Source organism: Anabrus simplex, chromosome 6 (assembly GCF_040414725.1).
Source record: "Anabrus simplex isolate iqAnaSimp1 chromosome 6, ASM4041472v1, whole genome shotgun sequence".
Classification (NCBI taxonomy): domain Eukaryota; kingdom Metazoa; phylum Arthropoda; class Insecta; order Orthoptera; family Tettigoniidae; genus Anabrus; species Anabrus simplex.
Genome location: NC_090270.1, coordinates 245,109,470 through 245,132,610, shown reverse-complemented (window position 1 = coordinate 245,132,610; position 23,141 = coordinate 245,109,470). Strand labels below are relative to the sequence as shown.

General features: G+C 41.6%; 1 protein-coding gene across 5 annotated transcripts in view; it reads left to right on the top strand.

Annotated features, from left to right (window-relative positions):
- LOC136875691 (leukocyte elastase inhibitor) overlaps positions 1 to 23,141 on the top strand; it is a 222,923-nt gene that overhangs the window by 120,879 nt on the left and 78,903 nt on the right. For all 5 annotated transcript variants that reach the window (XM_067149248.2, XM_068228103.1, XM_068228105.1 and 2 more), the window contains exons 4-5: positions 1,076 to 1,289; positions 12,511 to 12,725. In XM_067149248.2, coding sequence (XP_067005349.2) covers positions 1,076 to 1,289; positions 12,511 to 12,725 — 429 coding nt within the window. The remainder of the gene's footprint in view (positions 1 to 1,075; positions 1,290 to 12,510; positions 12,726 to 23,141) is intronic.

Here is a 23,141-nt window from a genome sequence, read left to right as displayed (position 1 = left end):
ATAGGTGTACTCTGCCAGGAAAGTAATGAAGAAAATTCAGCTCTTGGAATCGAGTCGAGGGATAGAAACCTGACAGTGAAATTATACAGACTTTGAAAAATCCTGGAAAAAAGGAATGTAAAGGATTTCATTTTCGATAACCTCGGCATTATATGGGGTAAAGGGTCAATTCCACTTCTTGCCGTCTATGTCGTCAGCAATTAGCCTACTCCAGAAATGAGTAAAAATCCACAGTTCTAGTCCTTCAGGCAAGCAACTGAATTTTGAAAACATCCTCGGGATATGAGTAACGAATTTTAGGTAAATAAAATTATTTAAGTATGAGAATATACTCTTTAGTTATTCCTAAACATTAAAATCATTTCCTAACCACCGTTATCCGGTCTATTAGATCAGCAGATTGCCTTTTTCTACCCCTACGAGCGCTAATATGAGTCAATGCATTGTTTCACTTAAGTACCACTACGAGCGCTAATGCAAGTCAATGCCGAGCTTTGCTCAAGTCCTTATAACTACATTCGGTGTCTACATATTTCAAAATATCAAAATTTGCCTGAAGGTACTGAACCAAGAAAAAAATTAGAGAAATAATGATGTAAATAAATTTTGTTAGAATTTGAGTTAAAAAAATTACGAGTAAAGAAAGCGACTTTAGGCTGTTTTACCGAAACTGTATTTAGGCGGAAGTGACTTTCGATTTTTTTTTAGTTTGATAGAGTTATCGAAGACTCAAATTTGAAATCTTCCCGGGCCCTTTAGCCCTTCAGCTTTCTGTTCAATTGAGAAAAGTGCTTATTTTAATGTTTTGTGCAGTATGGAGACCCCTACTTTGCCTGCGAAGAATTGTTTTCAACATTTAAAATTGAGTGAGACCCAGGGCCAAATATCTTTTAAAAAATGAAAGTGCAGCTTCAAAAAATTTCAATATCGTGGCGGTGAAGTCAACACACGTCATTCCGAGAGATGCAAGCTCACCTCGCTTAGGTTGCTCCAGTATTAATTAACGTGCTTCTTTGATTAATATGATTTCTAACTTTGTCACGAATTAATACAAATATTGTATACATATTTGCAGAATTCCGATAACGTCACACTGGAAATTGCAAACAAGATATACATTGAAAAAACGTTCAATGTCAAAGACGAGTTTCGTCAGTCCACTGCAACTTATTTCCAGTCCGATGCCGAGGCAGTAGATATCAAGACTGACGCCGAAAACGTGAGGATCGCCGTCAATGATTGGGCAGCTGGGAAAACTCATGATAAAATAAAAGATCTCCTGGCCCCAGGTGAGTGAGGTAAGCTTTTTTATTTGTGTACTTACGTTATGCGTCACGAAATAAGCGATAGAAAATGTGCGACGCGATGTTACCTGGCATCTGCAATCTGTGTATAGCCAGGATTGAGAGACAAGAAGATTCTTTTATCAAGGAGGTCTCATCCTATCATAATCTAGATCAGGGCCTCTCAGGGTGCATGCGCTTGGTGCATGCACTGTGCACGGTGCAAAAGACGACTTCGCTTGGTTGACCAGAGTGCAGATCCCCCACTCCTCGATTTGGAGCAATAGGGCTGTCTCTCTCTTTCCTCACGCCTGTGTTGCTCGCTCCCCCTGTCTCCCTCTTCCACACTTGCCCCGTAGCCCTCCAAATCCGAGCTGAGTTGCGCCGAGTAGAGCCGAGCTTAGCCGAGTAGCTCAGAGACGTAGCGTTGGTCCGTGACAAGCCGAGCGCGACCGATGCACAGTGCACGGAGCTCTTGCGCCTCAATTTGCACGCGTGAGATTTTGCGCGTTTGAGAGGCCCTGCTCTAAATAACTTAAATTATTGATTCATTCGAGGTAGTTTCATTGGTCCTGAGTCAATTTGCCCCTTCGATGTACGGAATCCTACACTTGCCGACTCCGAACTCCGTATAGATGTTTCTCAAAAACGATTCGTTAGATGCAAATAAATTCATCATTATTAGTTTGAGTTTCATTCGTTCTTAATCCGTTTACAGTTCAGGGTTGGTTTTTCCATCGGAGTCAGTGCGGGATCGCACCTCTACCGCCTCAAGGACAGTGTCCTGAAGCGTTAGAGTTTGGGTCGGGGATACAGCTGGGAAGGAGGACCAGTACCTCGCCAGGTGGCCTCACCTATTATGCTGAACAGTGGAACAGGGGGAAGATGGGAAGATTGGAAACGATAGGCAACGAAGAGGGAAGGAAGTGGCCTTGGACTTAAGTTAGGAACCATCCCGGTATTTGCCTGCAGAAGAATTGGGAAACCACTTGGAGGATGGCTGAAATGGGAATAGAACCCCCTCTACTCGGTTGACCTCCCGAGGCTGAGTGGACCCCGTTCCAGTCCTCGTACCACGTTTCAAAAATTTCGCGGCAGAGCCGGGAATCGAACCCGTGCCTCGGAGGTGGCAGTTAATCACACTAACCACTACACCACAGAGGTATACTTCATTTATTGAAAGACATATCATTTTATTTTTCCGACGAGAAATTTGACATTTTATGGTTTTCCTTACCTTCTGCCGCAGCAGTTGTGATATTAGGACAGAGTTGGCCCAGAGTCTAATGGGCAAGATGGCCGCTATACATGGACTCTTATGGGACTAACCCCCCGAGAGCTGGGGCAAGGCCTAATGGGTATGGGGTAGGGTGTTCGATCGGTTTAACATGACCTCTCATGATTAACTCACGAGAGCTGGTCCAGGGCTAATGGGCAGGGTGGTTTTTGGGCTCTAATAGAGCTCTAGGTGATGATCTAGGGGCTAATGCAGTGGTTAAAAACTATGAGGCTCTGCGCTGAGTCTTGGTAACCCTGGCGCAGGGGCTAATGGGCAAGATGGCGACCGATAGCTTATAAGAGCTCCTCCTCTTCCTCATGAGGACTGAGGTAGGTTCTTATTGTCTCCTTCCTCCTCCTCCTCCTTCTCTTCAGGGTATTATGGTTATATAGTACTCTTCAAGCCAATCACGACACCAGAAGGTGGAAACCGCCGTTAACACAGCAGCGGGTTTTTTGTTAGCCCGTCTTACAGAATTGTAGCCAGTACTCTACTCCCTCTGCGAGAACTCAAGCATCGACCGATCAAATTTAGGGAGGTATGCTGGTGTTGAAAGGGTGTAGGGTTACATAGTGTGCTTCAAGCCAATCAGGACGCTACTCTGAGGGAGTAGAGGACGTCTGCTTGTTGCTTTACGTCACACCGACACAGATAGGTCTTATGGCGACGATGGGACAGGAAAGGGCTAGGAGTGGGAAGGAAGCGGCCGTGGCCTTAATTAAGGTACAGCCCCAGCATTTGCCTCGTGTGAAAATGGGAAACCACGGAAAACTATTTTCAGGGCTGCCGACAGTGGGGTTCGAACCTACTATCTCCCGAATACTGGATACTGGCCGCACTTAAGCGACTGCAGCTCGGTTAGAGGACTTCTACTCTTCTGTGAGATGGACTTACAAAAACCCGCTGCTGTGTTAATGGCAGTTTCTACCTTCTAGCGTCCTGATTGGCTTGAAGCACAGTATGTAACCCTCGTACTCATACATACATAGTGTCGGAAATTAAGTTACGGAAATTGAAGAGGATATAGTGCTTTGAAACACACACCGATCTTTAGCGTTTTGTATTTCCTTCTAGTGAAAGATCACCGGGAAATCGACAAAGAAATGTAAGTTCAATGGTGAGCAACTTCTGTGTCAGTCTGTGCAGCGTGTAGCCGGCTTAGCTGTCTTGCTTGATAACCTACCGTAGTATACTGACCTGTCGGCCGCTCACATTGAACCTTGCTAGTAACGATGGCGTATCACTGAGCAACATCTGATCATTATGCTTGGATAATGTAGCGTCCTTATTCTCATTATCATGCGCTAAGGTATCCTGAATCGGCTGGCGTTCAAAACTGAAACCGAGTAGTAAGACTCCTCACGATTTTGGACGAGTACAGTGAATTTGCATTTTTTTTGCCAGGGGCTTTACGTCGCGCCGACACAGATAGGTCTTACGGCGACGATGGGATAGGAAAGGCATAGGAGTTGGAAGGAAGCGGCCGTGGCCTTAATTAAGGTGCCCCAGCATTTGCCTGGTGTGAAAATGGGAAACCACGGAAAACCATTTTCAGGGCTTCCGATAGTGGGATTCGAACCTACTATCTCCCGCATGCAAGCTCACAGCCGCGCGCCTCTACGCGCACGGCCAGCTCGCCCGGTAATGCTTTATATAGCATATCGCTAAACACAGTACATTTCGTGCATATACAAGTTCGCCACACTACAAAATAATTACTGAAATGACATTCTCACATAATAAATGCAGTGAAAGTAAATATTGCAAACACGTCCTGTAGTACTGACAGATATTAAAGGCTAAGTTTATAACAGAGTATCCCAGGATATTGAACCCATGACTTTTGTGCCCTAAGAACATTATGCATAATGTAACAATTAAACTAAAAGTTGGATTCTTGACAGCATGGATTTGACACGTGACGAGGGGGTGATTACCTTCGGTCCCACGCTCCGGGGTACGTGACGTCAACCACACGTGTCGACGGCGGAAGAATCTCAAGTCATTTTTATGAACTATTTCAAAGCGCGTGTACATGGCGTGACCACGCCAAGTCAAAAAGATATAGTGCCTATCAAAGGAGGTCAATCATCTCACAAATCGAACCCGTAAAATTTTTAAATGTCCATGAACACTACCGCCAGAAATGTAGCAAGCATGTAGTCACTTTCAAAACTCTTGAAATTACAGTTTAGGTAAGTCAGAAAATTTATAGAAATTTTCTTGGCGGCAAAGGGAGAGATCCGAAGAGAGGGGGTAACTGCTATAAATATGAAGGGACGCCATGACGAACCTTCCTTCTCCGGCATTTGTGATACAAAGCGGACGAAAAATTGTTGAGCTGCTCTGCGAAAGCAAACCAACGAAAGTAGACTGAGTTCAACTGCAGAATTTAGCCATTGCGGCTAAATCTTGACTCCATGAGGAGATAGTTTTCTTGAGTGAAATAATTATACCAGATAGGACGGTCAAAGTACTGAATAAATTCTAATGTGATTAAGTAATTCGTGTGCGGAAATAATTATAGTCCTTCGTGTGCGTTCAAGCAAACAAGTGAAGGGTATTTTCTTTTTTTTATGCTTTATTCCAGGAAACCTGAAGAAATAATAATAAATTGTGAAGCCATGAATGTAAAAATGGCTAAATAAAATGCCAGGGTCGCAGGTGAGCCCTAAGACGAATACTGGCATGAAGACATGAGGTAGGTGACTTTCCATCTTACTACCTCTTATATCCTGTCTCGTGATTTCTTAAAGTGTATTTGAATGGGGATATACGACGCAGTGGTCACCCTACTAAGTTTTGTAAATGTGAGAGTACGACTAAAAGAGTCATGTGTTTTATTTTCCACTTGGATAAATTTTTGAAGTCTTGCGAGTGCCGTATAGTGTTGTAAAAAGTTATTGAATAGGGTTCCGAAGTGATATCACGTCCAATGTAGATCGTCATCCGTGTGAGTGTACTGCCTATATTTTGTGATGTCAAATTAAGATGTTCATTCGACGTAAAATTCTTCTGTCTGCAATTTGACGTTAATAATAATAATCCATGGTCACTCATTTTCAATCGAGTGGAAGCGCGCTGTCGGGTGAGAGCCTAGGGTGATGAATTTGGTCACGGAGAGAAACGTTTTTTTTAATGCCAATTTTAAACTGTGTCTGACTGACAATAGAAGATCTAGTAGAATGTTTCAGTCATTTCTCGTAAAAATCAAGTTATTAAATACGATATCATTTATGCGAAGTTATTCATGATAAATGCATTGTGCGATATTAGACGTCGGGATTTCTAGTGAGGATTTTATTCCAGTTCTTTGTCGATGATAATTGTGGAGCTGGGAAACAGAGGTTAGTTTTGTGAATCAGGTTGGACCTGTCATTGAAGCCGGGACACGGAAGCCCGAGGAATGTTTTATATGAGTTGAGATGAGATGTGTGAATCAGGTTAGAGTCCTGTCATTTGAAGCCGGGACATGATAGCCCGAGGAATATTTTATAATGTTGGGAATGGAAAGAAATTCATAGAAATCCATAGCGGTATCAATTGGCGACGCGTATAATTAGTGTGGGCATCTTGAACCATAATCTGTGCATTTTGTTGGTTAGAATATCGTATTTGTTTAATTATGTCGGCAGAGTTTAAAGGGAGCATTTTGAGAAGTCAGTCAGGTAGAACGAACCGGGTGTTTTATGTAACTGCGAAGCGAGCATGAGGTGAGAGGCCTCAGCGGACAGCGGGGATAGTAACGGGAAAGAAGTGGAGTTGAGATTGTACTGTAATTCTCGGCCAGGGGAAACGTTAAAATGCTGGATTTAGTTGAAATTCATAGCCGGTAATGATCTGAGTATTGTGAAATACTGTAATTGGGGACGTAATGAACATTTGAAATCACGAACTTTGAGTATAAGGAACAGAGTAAGCCAATTTCAGGGTTGTCCAAAATATAGAGCGATGGTCGTGATGATCGGTTTGTCTGTGAGGGGTGTGCAAAATTCATAATGGTAATGACGAGATATGACATCGTAATTATATGGCGAGTTGTTTGGTTTGTGCGTAGATTATTAGGATATCCAAGTGTTAATAACGGTTAGGACTAGATTAGATTTTAAGCATGATATCACGAGATAGGATATATGTAGCTGGACATGAATTATGTAAAATTCTTTTCCAGCCAGATAAACATCGCAATATTGAACTCACATCACAGCTGCGTAGAAATTTGTGAAGAAACCAGAGTCCGCGGAGATAAAATTTGTTGTTCGTTAATATTTCGTTAAATCATTTAAATTTATTTAATTATTAAATTCAGTGAAACCGCATTTGAAATAACTTTAATCAAGCGAATAACTTGGAGATGCATTCTGGAAATTTTAGTTTGTTTTCTGGGGAATATTAACATGTAAAGTAACGATTAAGGGGACATATCCGAAGGAAATGGATTTTTTTCTGCCACAAAGTTTGTGAGCATTGCTATTGTTGTAATTATTGAACTTTGATTGATTGAGCAGTGAATGTGCTGGGGATAGTAAAGTGGAACTTTGGTCATCAACCGATGTAACTTAATTGTGTTTAGCCTTCAGCCTAGAAACTTGGATGGTCAGGGGGTCATCAACCTCAGTGACTTAGATTAGGGCCATATGCCATCGTAGCATCATTTCCTTGCGGTCATCATCCACAATGACTTTAAAGTAACTTAGAAGATTAGATGTCGGTCCATGACATAGACGCAGGTCACATCGATTCAATTAAGGGTCCATGCCGTAGAACCACTGTGTGGCACACACCGATTGGACGGCCTTAATTATACTCAGAGTCCAGAGTTCGTGTTACGAGGGCTGGACCATAACGAATCACGATGATGGTACATGTGGTCTCACGTGGAAGCCGAATTTAAGGATTTCCAGACTTTCCTTTCTTAAATGATTAATAATTGAGACAATGGTTTCTAGTAAGAATGCCCATCAGGCAATTACGTTAAAGTCTCACACCAGTGTTCTGACATTTATGTAAAAATGATTGTGGTGTCCAGTGGACACAATTGACTTCTATGATACCATTGACATGCTTCAGAATTTTCCTGAATAAATAGGAATATTTTAAACAGACCTTTCATTCCGGTAGATAGATTAGAATTAATGAACCCTACCTTTACCTCAGCAAGTGTCGAAGAACCCGAAACGACCCAAGAGACAGATCTCATGAACTTTGCTGATAGGTAAGGAAGGTAGGTACCCCTCAATATGACCTAAAGGGTTCAATATAGGCTAGTAAAACTAAGCCCAAAGTAGATCCGTGTGTCATTTTTGTGTTTGATAGGTGTTAAGTAGAAATGTACACCACTATTAATGCCAAATATCTTCTTTATGTTATTTAGATTTCCTGACGTAACAAACGGCGCCTTTCCAGTTCGACTTGAAGAGTCCTTAGGCCTTTGAGGAGATATGTTTAGTGATAATTGATTTCTGTGGGGTGGTGTGGGTCAGTGGGTGTGATTGCGCCATAGATGTGGACATGGTCGTGTTTTACGGCTGGATGCCCTTCATGATGGCAACACTATGCGGAACGATGTATTCATTACAGTGCGTTCTTGAGATGGTTTGTGGAGTGGTGCGTTATGTGTGAAGAGGTGTGAATTGGAACACTCTGTCCCCTAGTCCGAGGAGTTAACCAGAGGCGGTTAAAATCCCCGACCCGGGTCAGAATCTAACCCGGGACGCTATGAACCGAAGAGTGCTAGACTGGCCATTCATCTAATAAATCACCGGGCGAGCTGGGCGTGCGGTTAGGGGCTCACAACTGTGAGCTTGCATCCAGGAGATAGTGGGTTCGAACCCCACTGTCGACAGCCCTGAAGATGGTTTTCCGTGGTTTCCCATTTTCATACCAAGCAAATGCTGAGTTTGTACATTAATTAACGTCACGGCCGCTTCCTTCCAACTCCTAGGCCTTTCCTATCCCATCATCGCCATGAAACCTATCTGTGTCGATGCGACGTAAAAACAAATAGCATCTAATCATTCAATCAATCAATCAATCAATGATCTGCATTTAGGGCCGTCGGGGTAAGTTCCATAAATTGTTTACCTAGCCTTTTCTTAAATGTTTTCAAAGAACTTCAATATTTATCGAACATTTCCCTTGATAAATTCCATTACATGTTCCTTGTCACAATACTAGGCAAAGATATATTTTCCATCTGGTTAAAGTGAGAACTGTGGCTCGGACAGACTCATGGCTGCTGAGGACACTAGAATCACTTATGAGGTGGGTGAATCAATGGACCTTATTCACTCACCCCTGTCTAAAATTAGATGTGCCCTAACGACTCCATGAATATAAGGTACCGATAGTTATTTGCTGGCGGGACCTAGTGTTTACAGTGCACTATGTCTTCTGGTATGGGCTAGAACAATTTTGTTACTTTCATTGATCTGTCTCAGCTTTATCCTTGGCTTTGACAAAATGAAAGTGACTGAGGTATCAGTGATACTAGTAATGCCATTCCTTCTGCAGCCAGTCCCTGCTATGAATGGTGTGAAAATATTGCTCATAGGGCCGGTTGCTGCATGCATTTCAGTGGGATTGGCAGACTGATATGTAATAGCAACTTCTCGCTCGGTGAGGAAAGCAACGGGAAACTACCTCACTCCTCATTTCCCTAGTACGCCTCTTCAGTGATGCCTAGGCCATCTATGATAGCTGATGGCAGAGCTGTTGAGGATCCCACCAGCGGAATCGCTGACGGACTGAACATACATACATACATACATACATAGTTCTGTAAAATATATAAATATATGTGTGTGTAAATATCTCTAGATATAGTTTAATCATGATAATTGTTAAGGAGATTCATTTTTATTTATTTATTTATTTATTTACTTATTTATTTATTTATTTATTTATTTATTTATTTATTTATTTATTTATTTATTTATTTATTTATTTATTTATTTATTTATTTATTTATTTATTTATTTAATGTGTAATTGTTTTAATGTATTGTTTTATTGAAGCATCTATAATTGGGCAAATGACCTGTTGATGATAAATAAATTTATCTACAAATTATTCCAATGACTTATTCCTTGTTCTATACATATTTGAGCCAATTTGTCCTCTTGAATTCTAACTTTATCTTCATACTACGATATTTTAGAAGCTACAGTTAAGCTACTAGTGTCATTATACGCCATCTCTCCACTGGCTGCTCGGAACATAATACCTAGCTGAGCAGCTTGTCTCCTTACTCTGAAGTCTTATTGTTTATATACAATTGACTTCACGCCGCACCTACACAGATAGGTCTTATAGCAACGATGGGGCGGGAAAGGCCTAGGAGTGGGAAGGAATCGACTATGGCCTCAATTAAGGTACAGCCCCAGTATTTGCTTGGTGTGGAAATGGGAAACCATGGAAGACCATCTTCAGGGCTGCCAACAGTGGGGTTCGAAACCATTATCTGCCGAATGCAAGCTCACAGCTGCGCGCCCCTAACCGCACGGCCAACTTGCTCGATACTCTCAAGTCTTCCGAGCCCAATTTTTTTCAGGAACTAAACTCATAGTTACAGTGTTACTAGTTTTTAAACAAAACTAAAAATACAACCATACCCCAAAACAAAATCCTCGAAGAACCTTGGACTACCAAGCGACGCTGGACCGCCCGAAGACCTGCAGATTACGAGGTGTTTTGTGGTCGGCACGACGAATTCTCCGGGCCATTATTCTTTGCTTTCTAGATCGGGTTTGCTACCTCAAAACCAGAAAACTCCTCAATTGGGGCTGAGTGGACCTCGAACCAGTCCTCATATCCAGGTAAAATTCCCTGACATAGCCGAAAATCGATTTCGGTACCTTCGGGTAAGAGGCAGGCACGCTACCCCTACAGCTCGGAGACAGCTTATTAAAGATCACTATGGTAAATTAAACTCGTGACCTCGTCCCGAGGTGGTGCAGCTATTTTCGGGCATACCCCCAACTGAGGTGAACTGCACGTACCATTTTAACGATACACAAGCCCCCCTGCCAATCTTACATTTCTGAAAGTGCCGGGAAACTAACCCGGACCACCGAGAACGGCAACTAACAGTGCTAACCGAACAATATGGTAATACATTTGCATTTCACATTTGTGTTCGAAGAAATTATTTCATTGCTCCAGTACGTGCGGTGGTGGTCGTGGTGGTGAAGATTTCTATTTTAAGAGGAAGTACTGAAGAAGAGAAGAAGGAAGAGGCAAAAGAAAGGGATAAACCATGAACGACACCCCAGGCCTCGCAAAACTAATACCGTTCGGGTTGGAAAAGAAAGAGACTGGCCAAGGAAGTTCAGATAGGAAGGATGATAGAGAGTGTATTCTGACGCAAGTAAGTGGTACCAATGCCAGGCTCAGCTAGGGGGACCGTGGTCACCAATACTAAATCTTAAGCTTGTACCGAGCTCGATAGTTGCAGTCGCTTAAGTGCAGCCAGTACCCAGTATTTGGGAGATAGTGGATTCAAATCCCACTGTCGGCAGCCCTGGAGATGGTTCTCCGTGGTTTCCTATTTTCACACCAAGGAAATGCTGTACCTTAATTAACCCTTTGGCACTCAGCCTATATGCAGGTGTTTGCTCGAAGACACTCAGACTAATTCTTGTGATTTTCCAAAGAAAATTACAAAAATTCAACACGTAAAGAGTTTAACACACATTAAAATAAAATTAATCACACTAATACAGGAAACTATGAGCATTTCAGAAATGAGTATACCTTGGACGTATTGTTTTGGTTAAGCCCAAAACAATTATTCAATTTCGAAAATAAATTTAAAAAAATAAATTATTGTTTTCAATGACAGAAGAATTAGACATTGTTGCGCCTTCCTTCTTTACTCTTAGACGTGAATGAAAGAACATTTCATTCTGAATAATTTGATATCAATATGATGTGTGTGCTGCAATTCACTCATGAAGCATTGCACAAAGTTATTCAGTGTACATGTAACGGTCATCGACGTCAGGTCCTCGCGGTCCGATGCACGGTGAGCAGTTACGACCGTGTCACTTCCCACATAACGGGAATCACTTTCGGCAAAAGAAGGTTATTATTACTGTCTAAATCATCTGAAAATTCAAGGATATCGGCCTCATTCGTCCTTGAATATGGCCTAGCCATTACGATAAAAAGATGACGCAAGCACGTGCGGAGTTATGAAAAGGAGTAAAATTGTAGTTTACGAAGTACATCGAACACACGATATAACAAAGAAACGAAATAAACTATAAACAAAACTCATAGCAAGATCAACTTGTTGTATTCATAAGCCAATCAAAACAGATCCACGCAATAACAACTTCAAATAACCCCACAACATTAACATTCACGGTCAACAGATTTCATTTGTCGAAAATAAAAATATTCTGTAGGGCTGGTGGATATATCTGTTGAGTTAAACGCAAATTCAACGCTTTAATGTAGCGTCACGATCAACTGTTATGATTTAACAGCTACGCAAATGACCAAAATCCGTAAATAAGACAGAGCCGATGTATCGGCGCCGTGAGCGTTTTCGCCATAACCTCTCGCGCCGATAGATCGGCGCGTTGAGTGCGAAAGGGTTAAGGACACGGCAGCTTACTTACCCACTCCAGACCTCTTCCTGTCCCAATCATTGATATAAGACCTATCTCTGTCGGTGCGACGTAAAGCAACTTGTAAAAAAAAAAAAAAAAAATCACTGGACCACTTTCTAGTCGCGTTTTACGTCAGGCAGCGGATAGCATGGATCCACTGCGGGTTCATCGCTGTGAGTAGCTGTTCTTATTCAGTGATAAACATTTCTTTATTCGTGAATATCTACCGTTATTGTTTAAGGATGATGCTCCTAGAAGGGACATAGTACAGTACTCGCCCTCCGCGTGGAATATGTTCCTGTTGCAAATTTGTTCAAACTTCTGCCTGCAGGTACTTTGACCGCAGATGTCGTCATGGTTCTTCTCAATGCCATTTACTTCAAAGGGTTATGGAAAACGCCATTTGATAAAGACTTTACCTATAACAGAAACTTCTATTTGGACAATGGTTCCAGTAAAAGTGTACCTATGATGAACCTCAACAAGTATTTTCCGTATGCCGAGCTTTACGAGGAGAATTTGCGGGCCTTGAAGTTGCCATATCAGGTGAGTAATTAATCGTTATTTGTCTGTAGTGTTGCTTTCAGTGGTTTTCCTACTAAATGTACTGGTTTTGAAAGCCAGACTGTTGGAGAAGTTTTGTATTTAGTGACCAGAGGGAAATTTTGGTGGATTTCAAGAATATTTTGGTGGTAATTTGGTGGTTTTGTAATTAATGTTTCAAAAAAGTAACTTATTAAATGTAAAAGAATGTTTAATTTGATAATATCTAATAAAGTACTTTTAATTTTAATCATTTTGAAAAGGGTCTTGAACATGAACCATATCTCGGATATGAATTCAAGAGAAAAGTTTAAAATTTGAGGAAATATCAATTACAACGAAAGGCATAAAATGTCTTATGGAGTTGTATCCAATTTGTCTATCAGAAAATGAAGAATTTGCTGCTAAAGCTTCCCGATAACACTAACACTTCGATGGAAGTCTTAATTCTTACAGTATCAAGTGGTCTTAAGATTGTTAAAATTTCTATTCAGAGTTCAATTCCTCTTTCCAATGATATCAAAACATTTTTTTTAGCGGATGACGTTAAGGGATCAGGGAAGTGTGCTAGACACAAAATTGTCAATTTTCGTTTTCGAGCTTTTAAAAATCTCCACTTTCCTGAAGAATTCGGTGTATCATTTATTGTGCTGAAGTTATATTTGTAGCATAGGTTTAAATATTAATCTGCGCGCTGAATATCATTAGATGCCAGCTACCAGTCAAATATTGTTTCTGGATTTTCCGTAAGTCATAATTTTTGAAACTTTCTGTACCTTCCTCTCAGAAACTATCACATGAATGTATTTGTAACCTGGTAGTTTCTTAGACACTATACATATCTGGTTGTGGATTTAAAGTTAATCAAATATCTTGATTAATTCATGGAGGCCAGCTTAAGGAGCACTGAAAATTTTACAGAAAATTTCAGTTTTTAACTAGGATATACAAAACTAATAATTTCTCAACTCCTGCAAACAATAGGCTAATAATTTTACTTCAGCAGATTAAAAATGGTTTAAATTTTATGCATGCAACGTTTCTTGGGTCTGGTTTGAGCATTTTCTCAGAAAAAGGTACCTCAGTTAAGGAAAGTTTTAACAATATTGTTAAAAATATTATTTTATATGTTCTTTCTAACAAAAATATTAAATAGAGAAGCTTCATATTCCATCCAAATAGTTATGAATGTATTCTGAATACCTATATCAAAAGAACCTTGAAGGAAATACCTCTTATATGTAACTAAACATCGAAAGTTATATATTTTCCTATCGTTTCACACTTCCCCGTTCCCATAGGTACCAGAGAGTGTCCGCGGACATGCTGAGCTCGCCTGGAGCAAGTCTTTCTATTTCACGTCAACGGTTGACCTGCGCGTCTACTGTGAGGCGTTGATGATAATGAGGTAGGGAGAGGGTGAAACCCTGTGTCGATACATAGTCTACTCTCGTCCAGTAAGAATCAGGGGTCCGCTCACCCATATGTGAGGGACAAATCACCATCAACAGCAGGTTTGGAATTGGAAATCCAGGCTTTCGGAACGCAATCTAGTGATTAGGAATTTTACACAACGACCAAGGATACCTTGCCTGTTATAAGAGGCGTCTAAATGGAGGACGAGGGACTGTGAACTTTGGAGCGTGGGCTAGCGAGCACGGATCCTCTAGCTGAGTCTGGCATTGTTTCCACTTATTTGTGTAAGGCTTCTCGCTTTTCTCTCTCCTATCCGATCTCCTTTGGTCAAATATGGTTCTTTTCTGACCCCGACGGTGTTCGGTTTTCAAGGTTTAGGAAATCTTTCATATTCACACCCTTCAAGGCCCTTTCTTTTATTTCGACGACACCTTCATTTTCCGAAGAGTCGGACCTCTCTCCTTAACCTTCTACTTAGTGTTAATAGAGGATGGTTTCCTAGTTGTAATTCCTCTTAAAACACCTATCACCACCACCACCTGCCAGCCAATAAGGTGAAAATTCTTTTTACCTACGGGACTCGAACGGGCTAACCACGGTGTCAGGCGAAAACAACCATGGCTACTTGGTAATTTCCTAAATATCATACACTATGGTTATGTAACATTTGCTCTAACTGTCCGAAGTCTACGACAATGGTATCGCTGTGTCCAATAAACGATGGGTCGAAATTTACATTAAGAAGTCGTTATGCCGGGCTGAGTTGCTCTGGCGGTGAATAAAAGAAGATTATAAGAGAGTTCTTTTTGGAATATAAATTCTTATAACTTCTTCTTTCTTTCTTTCTTCCTTTCTTTCTTTCTTTGTTTCTTTCTTTCTCAATCAGTTTACCCTCCAGGGTTTTTTTTTCTCGGACTCAGCGAGGGCTCCCATCTCTACTGCCTCAAGGGCATTGTTCTGGAGCCTGTTACTTTCGGTCGGAGGTTACAACTGGGGAGGAGGACCAGTACCTCTCCCAGGTGACTTCACCTGCTATGCTGAACAGGGGCCTTGTGGGGAGATGGGGAGTAAGGAGGGATAGACAAGGAAGAGGGAAGGAAGCGGCCATGGCCTTAAGTTAGGTACCATCCCGGCATTTGCCTGGAGGAGAAGTAGGAAACCACGGAAAACCACTTCGAGGAGGGCTGAGAAGATGATCGAACTCCCCTCTACTCAGTTGACTTACCGAGGCTGAGTAGACGCCGTGCCAGCCCTCGTACCACTTTTCAAATTTCGTGGCAGACCCGGGAATCGAACCCGGACCTCAGGGGATGACAGCTAATCGCACTAATCACTACACCACAGAGGCGGACATTCTTATAACTTCTGCTCAGAAACTCTTCCCACTGAATAAAATGTCTCGCTCACAGCCTACATCAACAAAGCGTTCTTGGTTTCAGTTTTCAATGACTCGGTGCCAAGCATTGTGTCCTTTGTATTTTGAGTGTGTATTTTCAAGTCCATTTTCTTGTGACATTCCAGAAAAGAATCCTCTTACTGGAAAGATTATATGGATTCAGTCAAGTCGTTCTTTTTTGCATGCACCAAATTGTGGCAGGTCTGAAACTCACTTAAGTTCGTTTTCAATTTTAATATATCGGTTGACTCTGATCGCTCTTTCAAACGAACAATATAACTTGGATCATGCTTTCACATTACACAAAAATTTCGAGCCTGAATTATTTAACGTCGTTGATAAGCCCAAAATTTACGTTTTACAGTCTGAAAATTCTTCATACACACTGCAGTATGGTAGAGAAAGCTAAGTTACTACCTACGTTCTAATTTTACAGTTATTCTTGTGTGACGTCATTATATCCTGCATTTTCTAAACATTCGTCTACATAGTAGATTGATCGGTTTTGTGTGGCCTTCAGATCAGCAGGACCGGGTGATTTGGCCGTGCGGTTAGGGGCGCGCAGCTGTGAGCTCGCATCCGGGAGATAGTGGGTTCGAATCCCACTGTCGGCAGTCCTAAAGATTGTTTTCCGTGGTTTCCCATTTTCACACCAGGCAAATGCTGAGGCTGTACCTTAATTAAGACCACGGCCGCTTCCTTCCTATTCCTAGGCCTTCCTGTCCTATCGTCGTTATAAGACCTATCTGTGTCGGTGCGACCTAAAGCAAATAGTAGATCAGCAGGAGCAATACGGGAGTAATGATAGCGGATAGTGCGAGCAGCTACCAGTGCAAGGTAGCAAATCAAGAACCAGTACATACCCAGATTAAGGAGAAAATGTGGCGGTGGATCTGCCACTCATTAGGAAAGCCACACGGTGCTACTGAAAGGTGTATACTGGATTCGAATCGGTGACGTGGTCACCCGAGAAAGATTTGGAGAAAAACTTTTGAGGGAGAAGCTTTGGAAGCTGGAAAAAACTGAAGTGAAGTAAAGCGGCTGGCTGCCAATAAAACCGATTAGAGGATCATCACTCCTGCCCTATACGGCTCCATGGCTAAATGGTTAGCGTGTTGGCCTTTGGTCACAGAAAACCCGGGTTCGATTCCCGGTAGGATCGGGAATTTGAACCATAATTGGTTAATTCCACTGGCTCGGGGACTGGATCTATGTGTCGTCTTCATCGTCATTCCGTCCTCATCACGACACGAGGGTCGCCTACGGGCGTCAAATGTAAAGACCTACATCTGGCGAGCTGAACTTGTCCTCGAACACTCCCGGTACTAAAAGCCATCTGCCGTTTTTTATTTCTTTTGTACTGTTTCCGTATGGACCGCTGGTGCAACAGGAAATAATTCAAAGCAAGTCAAAGTCAAGAGGTAATGTGGAGAGTAATATACCTGGGGACTCTAATCTCGAACAACGATGTTAGGCCCCTTTAAACAACAAGCATCATCATCATCATCATCATCAATCTCGAACAATGGAGTAGTTCGGATAAAGAGACACCCTGACGCAGGCTAAAAGGTAACAGTGTTGAATTATTTGTTTGTTAAACTGGGTTTTTACACAATTGGATTACGACGCATCGACAAAGACAGATCTAATGGCTATGATGGGATAGGAAGGAGCTAGGAGTGGGAAGCAAGCGACCGTGGCCTTATTTAAGGTACATCCCCAGCATTTACCTGGTGTGAAAACAGGAAACCACGTAAAACCATCTTCAGGGCTGCTGAAAGTGGGGTTCGAACCCACTATCTCCCGAATACAAGCTGATAGCTACATGATCCAAACCACAAGGACACTTGCTCTGTTTGTTAAACTTTTAGTGAGTGCTTTAAATGGTTCGACGTGGGGGTTAGAACTGCACTGTCGGCAGCCCTGAAGATTGTTTTCTGTGGTATCCCATTTTCATACCAGGAAAATGCTGGGTTTGTACGTTAATCAAGGCCACGGTCGCTCTTGCATTGTCGACTCAGATACGTTTTTCAGTCTGTCGAGACATATGAAATGTTCAAAATGACCTTCGTTAGCACTGATGCAATGATCAAGCAACTTTAGAATCTGCATTGAATGATTTAATCTGGTGAGTTTATGAAGTACAGTATCTCTTCCACGCGGTCCAGCACAAGAGCACATATTGTTGGTCAGCTGTTATTCTTGATCCAGTCATCCGATTTGAAAGAGTCCTATCTCAGGACAAGGAAGCTGACCAGGAAAAGAAAGCATTTATGAAGCATACATCTGAGTGAGAGACGTAACATTCGCCCAGAAAATTAGTGCGTGATGGGTCTGCTATGTGAAAGCAGAAGCAGTGTACCCACGCATGCGTGGAAAATCCTGCAAAAGTTTGGAATCCAGCACATGATACTGATTTTGATAACGGTAATGATTTTAAGAAATGCAGCGACTATATTAAATCATCACTTATACCATTTCTATAAATCATAATCGTTAAGTGTTTTCCTTCTTTTGAATATTTTTCACATTTTAGGTTTTCATCGTCTAAATTTTGAAAAAATTCAGGACCTTTGTGGTCATTCGTAGTTTGTGAACTGATTCCGTTTGAATGTATATAGCAATGAGTTTGGTTAAGTGTAAGAGAGGGCTAAGAGTCTCAACTTCGCCACTTGAGGCAGTGAGTGAGAGAGTGAACTATGCTAGAGTTAGATCGAACTGAGATATTTTGAGTTTTTTGTTTGCCCTAAAGAAAAATGTTCTTGTTGACATATACTTTATTGTTTACAGTCTCAAAGTGTACATTTCAAACTCTTAAGGAAAACTATTTACAAGATGTAATTCCATCATTTAACCGTCTACTTAGGCTCTTTTCACCTGAAAACAAACAACATAACCCTGCATTACAATAGATTCATCTGCTCTATAATGTTAGCTCCTGTTCCTTCTCTTCTTTGGTCACAAAGTTTTCTTTTCTCCATCTATTTACGATATCCCATGGGGAAAAACATCATTTCATCTTTCTGTTTGTCTATCCACTTCCCTATCAGTCTAACTCACTACTCACCCAAAAACCACCTCCATTATCCGACTGCGATAGATTCCTTGTTTCTTCACAAGAAGTATCTTCAATTAAATCAAATAGTACAACTAAAATGTAATTAAATGGCGTATGGTAGTGCCGGGAGTGTCCGAGGACAAGTTTGGCTCGCCAGATGCAGGTCTTTTTGATTTGACTCCCGTAGGCGACCTGCGCGTCGTGATGAGAATGAAATGATGATGAAGACGACACATACACCCAGCCCCGTGACAGCGAAATTAACCAATTATGGTTGAAATGTCCAACTCTGCCGGGAATCGAACCCGGGACCCTTTGAACCGAAGGCCAGTACTCTAACCATTCATCCAACGAGTCGGACAACATACAACGCTGATGGTAATAAATTGTTGGCATATGAATAATTAATACAATGCTAACGGAATGAAGACCTCTTGTGTGAATATTACGAGCACTGACAGACAGCCGGATCAACCGCTGGGGCTTGACATTCCTTTCTGTAGAGGGCCATAGGTCTCTTTCTAAGAAGCAGCTATTTCCGCCAGCTGGGAGAACTTTCACTTTGCCCCTAAACATACGTACGTAATTCTCCTTTTCAATTCTTTCGCCCTTTCCCATGGCTACCAAATATCCTTTTATCAATGTTTCGAATATATTCAGCCCTATTCATTCCATGATTAATATTCTCATTTTTCAATCTGTCATCTTAAACATTGTCACACAAATCGTCTCACCCTTCCTTTATACACGTGTATCTCAAACCAAAATTATTTATGCATTAAGAAGACTCTAAGTCGGCAGGTAATTTAATTAGCACAACATTATCCGCGTAATTATATTAATCATGGTTGGCACCTCGAGTCATTATCTCCTTCGTCGAATGGTCAGCACTCTTGAGATCTAAGGGGCAGTACTTGGACACATGCATTAAGTCGTGAAGCATTGAAATGAGATATATTTGGGAGAAATTGTGAAGACCCATATCGGCTACTTAAACTTGGAATGAATTATGAATCCAGTTGAAGTATCAATTCCGCCCTTAAAAATGCTTCACCCCAACATAAAACACTAGGAAGACTTACATACTAATTCTTGCACAAAAGAAATAATCCACGGAATAATTCTTGATTATTCCCAATCAATGAAGACACCCAAAATAAAAATCAAATTAATAAAAAGAAAACTTTACCCCATTGAAACACGCATATTGCGTTCACCTACACATTATAAACTGACATGCTGGAAAATTTTATATGTACAAAATTTACATTTAATGCGACCTTGTGATTCTCATGCTTAGAAAAATGGAGTGTACTCAATATTGCTGTGTGTAGTCGTGATGTCATCCGGGGTTATACCTATGGGTTAAAGCCCCCATCATTGAAGCCTCGTTAGCTAAGAGTCTTTGGTTCATCTCCTTTGAGGTCGCAGACATGATATCATGATCGGCAATCTCCGGCGGTCGGAAGTTCTGGATGTTCGCTGAAGATTTGCAGGCACAATGGCGCGTTATGGTCGATTCAGTCCATAAATTCTGGCACAATGGCGCGTTACGTTCGATTCCAATCCACAAATGCTGGCACAATGGCGCGTTCTGGTCGACTCAGGGATTCAATGAGCACTCACACACATATGGACAAATAGGAAACTGGTTAATGAAGTACTGTTTATATGCCTTCAAATAACGTACTATGACTAGACCCAATCCTGAGCTCAACTGGACTACCCGAGTAGCCGTTACAGTCTCTGGAGGTCGCTACTCATTTCCCTTCGCTGTAACATGACACAATTAATGACTGTCGTTATTCTTATGTGAGCGTCACTGCTTCAATCCTACATCACTCCCTGGCTAATCTAGCACTTTCTACTGGTTAGAATGACGTATCCTATCACTGCACATGCCTTAATTTCGACAAAGCAATTATCACTAGAATATAGTCAACATCTCACTACGTCTTAGCGATTTCGGAAGTTTTTACCCGTTCCTTGAATATTATTAATTTAAGCCGTTACTGATTTCACTAGTCTGCATTCCCTATATATCTCTATAGGGGAATCAGAAGCACATATATTCGCACACCACACTTATTATTTCACACCAGAAGATATGATTATATTATACCCGTGTCGGTCTGAACTGGAACAAACCTATGTTTCACAGTTATTCAACACTTAATAACACACAATATTATTCAGTGGCACTGAATCACAATGACTGAGCAACACTGGTTCACAGTGACTGACGAAGTTTCAGCAACGAATGAGCAAATAGAATGTATACTAGGGGCTAGTTGGCGTTTCTTTTATAGAGAACCCGGCTTGTCGGCTGGAGAGACAGTAGACTCCGCTAACATGTGACAGATCACGCCGTTAGAAATGATCTTTCAGAGTGGTATGAATAATCATTTTGTAGCCCTTGAATTATTCTGTCCAGTGATCTAATTTCATGTAGATCGCATCGGTGAATCTCTAGTAATCTTACAAGGTTTCTATTGAAAATTTGCGCTCGGACCATTATCCAACTGGGACTCCCTCACTTCTGTCAGGCCAAGTGTTCCCGACATCTGGCTCCTATTAAGTACATCTGTCACAGGTGTGTCATTAAAAATACGTTAATTATGTAGTAAATCTTCCGATATCTTTGAATAGGGTAAATTACGCTGATTCCAATGAGTACTTACTCGTAAATGTCTAAAGCTCGTACCAAAATGATATTATTATTATTATTATTATTATTATTATTATTATTATTATTATTATTATTATTATTATTAATCGATACGGCCACCTTTGGGCCACGTTTACACAATTTTCCTTCTGTCACGCAGACTGATACCCTTCTCTTTACCCTCTCGCCAAAGATTCTTGAGTCTTTGACTTCTTCTTGCTCGTTCTTCCACCGAGATGTTCCGTGGCTTCGCATGTTGCTTTGCAGATGCATCCCTCAATCCCGCAAACTTCTTCCTAAATGATGTCCTTTCTTTTATATCCTCCTGCTTGATACCTATTTCTGCCAAGTCATTGTGCACGTGTGTAAGCCATCCCGGTTGCTTTTTCCACCTTTCCTGCAGAAGAAGTATCCTGTTGGCCAATCTCTCGGGGTTCATTCTTTTGATATGTCCATAAAAGGTCAGTCTCCTTTTTCTCATCACAGTCGTGTTCCTTTCTACTGTCTTGTAGAGCTCCAAATTCGATTTTAACCGCTTATGCAACACAGGACGCAATGACTGCTGCTAATAAATTATGTTGGTGTTCGAAAGGGAAAGCTAAATTATGGAGGGGACACGTACTGGCTGTTATAATTAATATAAAGTCAGAAGAGAGTTCATTGAAATTATTATTATTATTATTATCGAAGCGCTAAAATTATGAGTTGGCACCCATGAATATACAGGAAAATCGCTGAGAATCTCCAGTTCTTGAGTTAAAACCTTGTAAACAGCCTCCGCCTACTAACATGGATGGTTTCTGCGCGTGGCTTGCGATGTCCTTCTCGCTCTGCGAAACGAGAGTGCTATTTCAAGGTCCCGCTGTACTAGAAGCGTTCTCTCTCTGTACGCGTAATTAGAGCTTCACCCTCCGAGCTAGTGCAACGCCGCTCGTATCCCGGGCTGGGCGTAAAATGCTCATTTCGACCAAATATGTCGTAGAATGATGCAGAAAACGGCCTATATTACTTGTCGGGCCTCATGGCATGCCTATTAGCATTGGTTGTAACTTGCTTACCGCTTATGCAACACAGGACACAATGACTGCTGCTAATAAATTAGGTTGGTGTTCGAAAAGGAAAGCTAAATTATGGAGGGGACACGTACTGGCTGTTGTAATAAATATAAAGTCAGAAGAGAGTTAATTGAAATTAAATTTGTTTGGTAATGCAATGCTGTACTTTAAAGTTTAACCCTTTCCTGATTCCTATCCGCTCCTGACTGACCAGGCTTACCTGGGAGGTCCAATGGCCCTTTTAAGGGCCCCAAAAAGGGCGCAGCTGGCCGCAATGGCCGCACTCAGAACCACAGACTAGTCTTGAGCGCTGTGACGTCGCTGATAAGGCACCCGTCTATAATAAGACTATGACGGATGCCGCTGTAAGACTTGTCGGCGAGTTCCTAAGTCCCTTATCAGTGCTACTGCGCATGCGTGGCTAGCGGGGTATATAAGCGCGTGCAAGTGGGTGCTTGTTCATTCTGAGCGGAGCAATGCCACGTTATAGACGTGCACGTACTTGGCCAGAGAGAGGGCGACACCCTCTAGGTGGCCCGCCCCACCCCTTCAGGGTGGGGAATGAAAGCATTTAAGCAGCAGCGTGCACGTTATCCTATGTATAGGTCTCCTCGACCTATAGTTAAGAAAATTGTAATTCATATTGATAGTTATGCTAATGGCGATGGCTATCATGCATTTATGTTGTATAAACCAGAAGAATCTGGTGTATTACTTGGTTGGAAGCTGAACATGTGTGTTTACAACTTACGTGACAAAGGTGAAGCACGACTCCTCCAGCTTATCACTGATAGGGTCCGTATTAAATGATCTTCGTTTCACAAAT